This window comes from Neolamprologus multifasciatus, chromosome 10, assembly GCF_963576455.1.
Source record: "Neolamprologus multifasciatus chromosome 10, fNeoMul1.2, whole genome shotgun sequence".
Classification (NCBI taxonomy): domain Eukaryota; kingdom Metazoa; phylum Chordata; class Actinopteri; order Cichliformes; family Cichlidae; genus Neolamprologus; species Neolamprologus multifasciatus.
This window is the reverse complement of record NC_140448.1, coordinates 20,476,911-20,487,285: the sequence shown is the minus strand read 5'-3', so window position 1 is coordinate 20,487,285 and position 10,375 is coordinate 20,476,911. Positions and strand designations below refer to the sequence as shown.

At 37.5% G+C, this 10,375-nt stretch overlaps 1 protein-coding gene across 1 annotated transcript; it reads right to left on the bottom strand.

Annotated features, from left to right (window-relative positions):
- Positions 1–4,630: 4,630 nt before the first annotated feature.
- plac8l1 (PLAC8 like 1) lies at positions 4,631–9,184 on the bottom strand. Its single transcript, XM_085174726.1, has 4 exons — positions 8,745–9,184; positions 8,015–8,361; positions 6,352–6,488; positions 4,631–6,005 (listed from the first exon to the last, which is right to left on the bottom strand). Exons 1-4 carry the CDS (start codon positions 8,768–8,770, stop codon positions 5,874–5,876), a joined length of 642 nt encoding a protein of 213 aa, XP_085030852.1. The 5' UTR covers positions 8,771–9,184; the 3' UTR covers positions 4,631–5,873.
- Between the last annotated feature and the right edge of the window lie 1,191 nt (positions 9,185–10,375).

Here is a 10,375-nt window from a genome sequence, read left to right as displayed (position 1 = left end):
CAAGTATGTAAGGATATTGCAGTAGTGCTTCATTGCAAGTTGGCTCGAGGCAGTTCCAGTTCACCAATAGGTACTGAGCAGCGAATCCGTGGGAGGATTTATCAATCTCTGCGTGTAATCCAGACATAAAGCAAGTAAGATTGTACTAAGGTGGCAACAATTTTATGGTGCAGCTGTAATAAAAAACAAAACAAAAAAAAACAACAGAGCTACTAACAATGTGGGGTGTTATCAATTATAGTACAGACTTGGTATTGTTTAGAAACAGGGATGGCACCAGAGTCTGCGTCTGCACCAGAATGATATATTTTAGGCTGAAATGGTTTTATTTATTTCATTATTTTCAAATGGGACTTTGTAAGCTTTGTTGCCAGCGTTCATCTGTTTTCTTTTGTTTCTTTGATGTGCTTGGGTACACAGAAGCAAGGTTCAAGCTGTTTTTATGGTCGTCTGTGTAGAATGTGAAATCACAGTGTCCACAGTAGGATGCACACTGGCAGGTAACCCCAGCAAAATGCAAAGCAATGTTTTGTTTTGTTTTATATGCAGCAATTATTGGCAGAAAATGCTTGCACATCACTGTGTTTAATCTATTTGTTCCTGCTTTAAAATGAATGTGCAAATCTTCTATGTAACGGGCACTATTCCACTCTTAGTCTAATATTGATTAATTAAGTGTTGGTTAAGGAGAAGGATTGGAAAAACATTAAAAATGCACAAAATACAATCCAAAAAGAAAGACGTGGCTGCTTAAGAATAGCAGTGATAAGAAAATGTATTTACATTCAGCAAATTAATTTATTGAAATGGGAATTGGACTTTGTGTAATATATGATTACATTTTAATATTCACATCGCTCCCTTTAGAAAGCAAATCAGTTTCTCTATTCTCCTATTTCATTCGAGGCAGCTGCCAGGTGGGAGACCACATCGGAAAGCCTTAACAAATTTGCCCTTTGAGGACCCATCTGTGTGGCGGATAAATAAATTTTCATATCCCTTCTTTCTGGTTGGCATTTCAGGTTCAGGGAGCCACTGCAATCAGACTAGATTAATAATATGATTGAATGCCAGAGGAGGAATCGAGGAATACATGGATAAAAGAACAACAATATGGAAATCACATTCCATTAGCGGCCCAGAGGAGCGACAAATATCAACATTTGACAACTACAGAACAGAAAACACAACATCCCCAGACAGAGCCCAACTATAAGGAAAACGATACAAGAAAACCACAAAAGCAACAACATTGCACTTTTCCTCTTTGTGACTGGACAGAACCTGAAGTTGATGTTGAGAATTAAAAGAACATTATGTCCTCTGTTTTTTTTTGTTTTTTTTTGGGGGGGGGGGGGGGGGGGGGGTTGTGTGCTTTTTTTTTTTTTTTTGAATGAACCCAGTATTACATGTTCAAAAGGTCCAAAAACCTGCTCAGAGACTCTGTGGACTGTATGTAGTCCACTATGGACTCTGAGTGGGCTACATAAAGTAACTATGTAACTGTGAAAACTGATGAACAGAAGGATGAAGTGTCATCAGGTGTCATCTGATGAGGATCATCAGGGGGTCCTTTTGTCCCTCTGTGGGGGGATACTCCCACTAGGTTTATATATCTGGGACTCCCCACCATTTGACCTTAGAACTGAAGAAGCTTCTCGGATGAGAGGTGAAACGTCTTCAAGTAACTTAAAGAAGTCCAGACGCTTTTCTTTGCAAGCTCCTTTGACTACGATGACCTGGATGACTGAGAACCTTCACAGACAAACCTTAAGCAAAACCAAGGTCAGGGAGGTTAAGAAACAAAGCATTTGAATCCGTTCTTTTAAATAATTTGACCAGTTTTCAATAACTTTAGATACTTCCAGGTGATTTTACTCAGTTTGAAACCTGGCTAGGCTAAAAGAACTTTTAAAATGCAACCCAAGTCCCTGAATGACAAGTCAATGTTTCTATTGTATATCACTCTCAGTGGTGTCCTTATGAAGATTTAAAATAAAATCTGAAATGATATGAAATACTAAAATTATAAAGGAATATTTCAACAAACGACATTTATTAATACTGTGATGTAATTCTTGGTATATGTTCATACTGCAGAAGCAAGTTTCAAAGAATTACGACTTCTGAAAACTCTTTTTCTTTTAAAGTTCACTCAAGGATGCTGCATAAAGCAGTTTAGAAACAGGAGATTATTTTAAACTGTCAAATAGGATAGTCCAAACACAAATGATCACAAAAGAGACATTTTGTCTAGACTTGTTCTATAAAGTGAAATGTGTTTTTTGAAATGTCTGTTTGAGTTCGTGTCTTTGGTTTTGCTTTACATTGCGTTACACATGAGGACCAAGATATTCATGATATACTTCAACAACTGACTGTAAGCAGGACTACTCAGCGGTATTATTCAGTCAGTAGTCAGTTAATGAGGCAGTTGGCTGTGTTTATCAAATGGACTCACACACTTGTTTCATCCTGTACACGGAAATATATTTTTCAAACTCTTCAAAGCAATTATGTTTACATAAGTAACCAAATGACTGCTTGGGTCAGACTTAATTGGCTTACAGCTTTCTGTTCTTTCCTGGCTTTAGTTGGATTTAGTTTTAAATGGGACATTAAAATGAGATTTGCAGATAGGGTCCTGTGCTCATTGCACAGTTTGTGCCTCAAGGTCTGGGAAGCATTATGTTTCCTCACTTCATCTTTCCTTCACATCTCAGGGGGACTGATCACATTAATGGGTCTGGTGACCTTTGGCATTCTAGACACAATTAACCGGGTGAGTCACACATATCACATATGAGATTTCACAGTTACTTAATTTATAACAACCTTCAAGCTAAAAAAATAATGAACTGTTATCAGTGAGCTACATCTAATATCCAAAACACGAGGGACATTGCTTTTGGAAAGACATCGTGCCTCCTGTTGTATCCTATTTTTATAAATGACCACCCGACTGCAGCCAGTATTTAATATATATGTGGCTCAGTGTCAGTGATTTGAATTTGGCTTTAAATTTAGAGGTGCAATCAAGCAGTTGAAGTAATACAGAATAATAAATTGGTTCTGAATGTGTTTAAAACAAGAAGCTTGAAACACATGACTTCAAAGCACTATATTACAAAGAATTCAGCTTTAAACATATTCATATATTAAATATATGTGTATAAATGTATTGAGTGAGAATTAGACTGCTCTCCTACATAAACTGTATATAAAAATGGATATGGTAAAAAATTAAAGCCAATGTAGTGCCTTAAATTTACATTCATTCTAATTCATAGTTTTACAGCCGCGTTGACCAACTCGCTACCCTGGAGGGCAAAACATTACTCCATCATGATGGCCAATAGTGGACAGTCGGTAGTACTGCAGGACAAAAGTGTTTTTGGGGGGCTTTTTTTGCCTGTATCAAGCCAAGAATACTTGTACCATCTATCCATGGAGGAAATATTAAGATATCAAGAGAAACTAGGAATTTTGGCGCTTGTGATCCATATTTTGCCCGGCAGCTTTATTTAAATCCCTGAAAGTGGGATGTCTCTCTCAGAGCTCCAATTCAGTGACATCTAAGTGTATCTTGAAAAGAATCACTCACCTTACACTGCTGCGACAAAGAAAGCTTTCAAAGTACAGACAGCTACATGGGGGTTTTTTTTTCGATCTGGATGGGTAAATAATGGCTCCATGTGGAAGGTAAAGAACAAGATCTAATGTTTTGTTTACTTTGACACTTACACTGTAGGGCCAGAAAATTCCAGTAGTATCAATGTTGTGGTGTCTCAGTAGCTTTGATGTCATGTGAAAACTATGAATGAAGCAGGGGGCAACTCCTGATGGGTTGCTGATGGGGGTTTTTGCTCTGAAATGCAAATAAACATTTCAAAAAGGAGAAAGCAAGGTCAGCTTTACTTTTTAAATGGCAAGTTGCTGGTCAGTAGGCTTGCAGTATTCTTAAGGTTCTTAGTCAGAGCCACCTAACTCTATGCCACTAAATATGCAAACAAACAAACAAACAGTTAGGTTCCCATAGTGAATGACGATCCATCTGATCCTGAGGTTTCCCCTCCCTCAGAGGTCTGGGTGTTACATTTGATTAGGTGTTCAGGTTTGATAAAACATGATGGTTGTCTTGTATGATACTGTTTTTATCATCTGCAGAGTATTGCCCAGCTTTATTACATTGTGTTTCATCTGATATGGAAATGATCATGCTTTAATTCCATCACACCTCTGTTATTGAAATTAATTATTCCTTTGTCCGAGCAATGGTTCTGTGTTCCTGTGAGACTTTGGTGACTACTTTCACAACTCCTTATGTTCAGATTAGTGAGCTTTTACATCCTGGTTGTACCACTTACTCCCACTGGATCAGTGGACACTACTGATAAGCAGCAAGTCTTCTTTTTGTCATTCTATTGATCTATATATAACACCTTTTCATCTTTTTTAAGTTATACTGTGACTTTTCTTCTTTAAAAATGCAGTAAAATTGCATTTTACATACTTACATCAACCATCAGTCATATCTGGTTTCAAAACACCCGGACAGTAAAAGCACAAAAAAAACCAAAAACACTCAGTTTGAAGCTTCACAATTTTTCTGCACTCACCAGAGGGTGACTTCATGTTCAAACATATCTTTTATATGGAGTCTGTGCTTTCATCTCATTATTGCCCAGCAATAAGGTTTAAAACTACATCAAGAAATTGCAAAAGGTACAAAACATAGCAGACAGAGTTAAGCTTTGTTGTGAGTAGAACAACCACTGGAACAATGTTTAAAAGTCTAGACTGGTTACATGTAAGAATATATTACTATAGTCAATGAATGTATTGATTACAAACATTATATTAATCTTGTATAAAATCATCTTTCAGTTTAGACAGGCATGATTATGCACTAACAGAATGGCCACATGAGGAAACATTACATTATCAAAAAAAAATAAAAAATTCACTCTGTTATGTGCCAACCTGTGCAGGGCTGGTACTTAGTGCCAACACCGGTAAACAGTAAAATTCCCTTATATATAAAAAAAAAATATTAAAAAGTAAAACTGCATATTTTGACAAGAGATTACGAAAAGAGAAGGAATATATTTAGTTTTTTTTAAATGAATGTGTGTTTTAGTTTGTTTTGATGTGTTTTGTTGTTCTCCATTATTAAAGTTTCCCAATATTAAATACAAATCACACATCCTTTTTTTTAACTGTAAGGAGCTCATCTTGTTTCTGTGTGTGTTCTAGTTATTGGTTTGCTAAAAGTGTCTGATAGCGGCTTCAGTGGTGTAGGTAACAGGCATTGTACAAGCTAAAGTCTTTCTAAATTTTCATTATGTAAAATGGCGCGCAGTTATCTCAGTCACAGAAGTTAACCCAGGCTGTTTCTAAAACCAAAATTATAGATGATTTAAGAATTATAAGTGCTGGAATTTAATGCTGCAGTAAAAAGTTGGTTAAGCCGATCTTTCAAATATAATTAATCAGACCAATACCTTCATAAAAAAACTGCTCTGCATTATTCTATATGCACTAATCCAGATTTAATGGCTTTTAATGATCTTTGAACTAACTACATTTAAAAAATATCTGCAATTGAACAAAGGCAAGAAACTCATCTATGTTGGTTCACGTATTACAGATGTACCTTTAATGTATGCCATTACTTTAAGTTTTCCCTTTTCTATCACTTTTAAGTATTTGTATCACAGGCTTGTTTTTTATTATTCAAGAAGCCCTCGGGGGCAAGTTCAAACCTCAGAGTAATGATTCATCCTATTGTTCATGCCAGTAATCTCTGCTGCTCTTCACACATTTATGATAAATTGAAAAAAAGAAGAAAAAAGATCTCATTTGCTGTTTCTTTAGGAGCATTCGAGTGTAGTAGACACATGATATGTCTGAGTCTTCATCCTCCACTTCATTTCTCTTATCATCTGACATACAGCCAGAGGGTAACAGCAATACACTGTAGTCCAGTCCTCACACACACTTCCCTGTGGATAAGCATGCAGGACAGATGAGTGCATGTCTACATGCAACGATGAAGATGAAAAATGCAAACACAGAACTTCATTTACACAAATAACATGAATATTTTACTGATAACCATTTAGAAAGAACCAGTACAAGGGTCGATTTTCTCGAGTTGGAGTTTTAAAAACGGCTGAAACGTCACAGCACTAAAAGCTGAGTGCGGTGGTGCAGTTTCTATTTCATTGGAAACTTTATGCCGTTATGAACATGGTCCATTTTGACAAATTGGCCTTCCTCTGTATTCAAGGACGCTCTCACAACAGTACAGCATACTGTATACCTGCACACACATAGACACACACTCACCCGTATCTTGTAGCGCTCTCTGATCCCAACTCGTATGGCAAAAGTGGATCCCGGTAGTAGAGGCATGCACAGACACTCCCCGTATTGGTGAGCTAAACTCAGGTCTAAACAGCACGGCACGAGAGCCCCGAGAATACCTGCGAGCACAACGCAGCACATCATGTGGGTACATGAGTGTTTGTTTGTTTACGCCAGACAAAATCCTTCTTATATGTCTCTGTCAGATCCAAAAGTACATTTAGAAAGAGACAATGATGATGTCTTGGCTGTTCATTTTGTAGAAACAAGTTAAGTGAAAAGCAAAATACATTGTGTTCCCAATCATTTTCAGTTTAGAAAAATCTACGTAATCTTAATTAAAAGATTAGCTATTTAAAGCAGTTGTGCTGAAAATAAATAATCTTAAGATAAAAAAAATGCTTAAATACTAAATTGTTTTGCAAGAGATGAGTTATTAAAAGTTTGTTAAAACTGAAATGATGCAACTGAACTATAAAATAACTGGGTAATATTCATTAATATTAATATTGTGATTATAGTATTAACTATATCTCAATATATTGACATAACGCAGAATGTAAAGCACCACTGGAAGAAGAAAAAGGTAGTAAATGGATATCTGAAACTGCTGCTATTTGAAATTATTTGCACTTGGCTCTAAACTAAGACTAAGTTTCAAACCTTTTTATTTCATATATGAATTGTATGCTATGGTACATCTGATGGTTTAGCTGAATGGAGTTCTGGATAGCTGGTGAATGGTCACCTGGTTCCAACAAGACTGCACCATCAGCAGCAGAGGCTGAGTGATGATCTGAGCTGGAATAATGCAATGTGAAACAGTAAAGCCCCTTAGGATCTCTGAGGGTGTCAAAGTGACCTCTGTGAAATATTTTATGTATTACAGACCATTTACAGCCACGATATTAAAAAAAATATATATATTTTCATGCAGGGCAATGCACCACCCTATGCTGCATTACACTCCTGTTGCTATGGGAATAAAAACAGAAAATAAAGGCTTGGTCACCATAATTCCCAGCCCTCTGTCCAACTGAAAGCATGTCATTAAGGGAGGTCTATGTAGAAGGGCAACAGCATACCTCTAGAGAGCCTCCTCAAATTAATTAATACAGAAAGTGTAAGTTTATTGCAGTGGGGCAAAGGGCTGGGAATTATGTCGATTAGGCCTTTATTTTCAGCTTTTATTACCATAGCAACCCAAGGATGGTCTTACAGTTCAAGAAGTTAAAGTTCAAAAGGTGGAAGAGCTGCTGTTAAAGAAGAGCTTTTATATGAGGTGTGACCATCAAGTTCTGTGACCTTATAGCGTCTCCGTTTTAATGGTCTCTTTGGACAGCATGGCCGTTACTTTTAGATCGTTCCATATTTTTATGAGCTGAGTTGCTGTTTTTGTGTATCAGTTGTTGTTTTTTTACCAAAAGCTAGACAAAAGTCTAATATGTGTTGAACTTGTTATGACCTTCATTCGGCATTATTATTTAGAACAATCAATATTTATGTTTTTTTTAATCTTATTATGTTTATAAAATAATCTAAATTATTTAGGGTTAAAAGGAAATGTCACATTTGCTTACTGTCTTGTGGATGAGAGGCCTGGGCTTACATAGGAATACAGTATCTGGCTGTGTGTCTACATTACATGTTGTCTTGTCTCTGCAGACATCAAGCAGGCCAGTGCTCCAGTCCCCTCCAGTCTGAGTGATGGTGGTGATGGTGGTTTTGGTGATGCCAAGGCCGGGCTGCATCACTACTGGTTCCAACGCAGCAGAGGCTTTGTTTGACCCCCAATTATCTTCACTTCCTGTGGTGACCCGCCCCACTTCCTTCTCTTGAAATGCTATTGCTGAGTCTGTGGTGAGCACCCCCACTTCTTCCCCTTCTTCCTTTTCTAATGCTGATGCTGAAGGTGCGCTGAACACCCCCACTTTTTCCCCTTCTTCCTCTTGTAATGCTGATGTTAAAGGTATGGTTACTAACGGTTCTGCACTGAAATTAAATTTTGAATAAATATATCGTTAGATGGGTTCACCGACATCTAAACGTCAACTGTTACTCAAGTGCAAGAGAAACAATTTCAAATCAGCAACCTGGCCTCATGTTTTTCGTAATTCTGCATTAAAAGCAAAAATCACATTGAGCTTGGCATTTTAAACCAAGAAGTGCAAATGCAGGAGCTGCAGTAACAACAGACTCAAAAGCTTCTGTTTCTTTTTTTTTTATTATGATTTATCATAGAGGCAGAAGAGAATAAACACAGCAGCATTATTAAGTTGGGTAAGATAAAAGAGCTGTTGGCTGTAATTCTATTGTGTTCAGCGCTGACAACAATGTGTAGTGGTGGGGACAAAAAAACAAAAACAAACACTTACTCGTGTGTGACTGTTGCATCCTCCATGACTAGCAGCTACTGGCATCCAGACAGGGGTAAGACGGCGAGGCGAGAGAGGACAGCGAGCAGGGAGTCGGCAGGAATGAGGAGGTGGAGGAGGGGGCGGAGTGACACTTTCCCAGTGAGAGGGTGTGCATCAGAGCAGATAAACCAGCAGTCAGATGGCTCGGCCAAAAGCTGTGTGACAGAGATAAGTCTTGTAGTTTTCTTCCGTCTGAGACTTTGCCGTGCACCCTGCTAATACAGCAAATGCTTAATCGGCAGATACACATCAGGGTGCATGAACATGAATGTCTGGAATAAAATAATGTGGATGCAAGCGCGCACTTAATACGAACACGCCAGCAGGTCAGAAGACCTCAAATCTTGCAGAAAGAACTGAAACCTACCAAAAACAAACTGAGAAAATGAGGGAAATGTAGTAAGCAGGAATTATTTTATTGTTTGATAAATGGTGGAAGTTAAGAATAAGCTAGAAGAAGAGAACAAACCTATTCTTTTGTTTGACCTGTGACTGATGAATTTAAAACCACTTACAGTAAATGTTACGCTTACCCTTAAGGTAGAAATACAAGTCTATAGAGTGGAGCGCTGGGAAGTGAGAGATACAATGAATTACTTGTGGTTTATGTTTAGAGGCAATGTGTTCATTTCCTGTGTTCTCTTATTGACCTTTATATTTAGACTGACATATTTCACGTCTGACAGCAGGTAACGAAAAGCGAAAGAGGGAAGCAAGCAACACTTTGTACGTGGTGGAGAGACATGTAGTGAAACTAATGATGGTTTGGACGCCAAGACGGTTCACACACAAGTACACCCAAAGAGAAAAGTGAAGAGGAACATAGTAAATTACGAAAACATTATACTGTTTAATTTGAAGTCCCCATGATTAAAGCAATGCATAATTTTCTCATGATTATTTTCACTGTCATTCCTGATTAAGTCACTCTGTAAAAGCCTTTCTAAGAGATACAGGCCTGAAGCTTGTGCTTTTCTGTCCACACTGGAAGGTTTTAAGTTTACCTGTACAGTGGTCTCAGCTTGGATTTTTTTTAAATCAAATTCCATGTCAGTCTATAACGCCAGCTTAGTTTTTTGGAACAAGAAGTTACCAAGAAGGTAAGACTGGCAGGCTTGGCTAGCACCATGCACAAACACACATATCTGCCAATTAGTTCTGCATCACAAAACAATTGATTCCACTTACCTAAACCAAAACTTCTTAGATGGGGCGCAGAACTTGTTTCTCTGTGGAGTTTACATGTTCTCTCTGTTCCTGTGTTGGTTTCTCTCACAGTTCAAAAACATGGTTATAATAACTGGTGTATCTAAAAAGGCCATGGATGTAAGGTGGACATATTTTTTTAAGTGGAAAAAAATAAAGTGCTGCATGAATGTATAGTTAAAGTGTGACTTGTAGTTAAAAGCTCTTTGAGTGGTCTGGAAGACTAGAAAATAAATGAAAATAAATATGATTGTATTATATTACCTTTGCATCAACAAACACCAGAAGCATTACAGAAAAATCTAAAAGGAAACAAATTACAGTCAATTTCTTCTGAGCTTACTGAGAGCAGAACTCAACAGAGTGGTTGAGGGAGGTCATAA

Bases quoted from the DNA above. Each gene is read 5' to 3' on its own strand.
- plac8l1 (XM_085174726.1), bottom strand. From the start codon at position 8,770: ATGGAGGATGCAACAGTCACACACGA. The intron at 6,489-8,014 runs GTAATGTAGACA...TTGTGCTCGCAG, and splicing joins CTGCAGAGACAAGACAACAT to GTATTCTCGGGGCTCTCGTG. The intron at 6,006-6,351 runs GTGAGTGTGTGT...GCTTATCCACAG, and splicing joins GAGAGCGCTACAAGATACGG to GGAAGTGTGTGTGAGGACTG.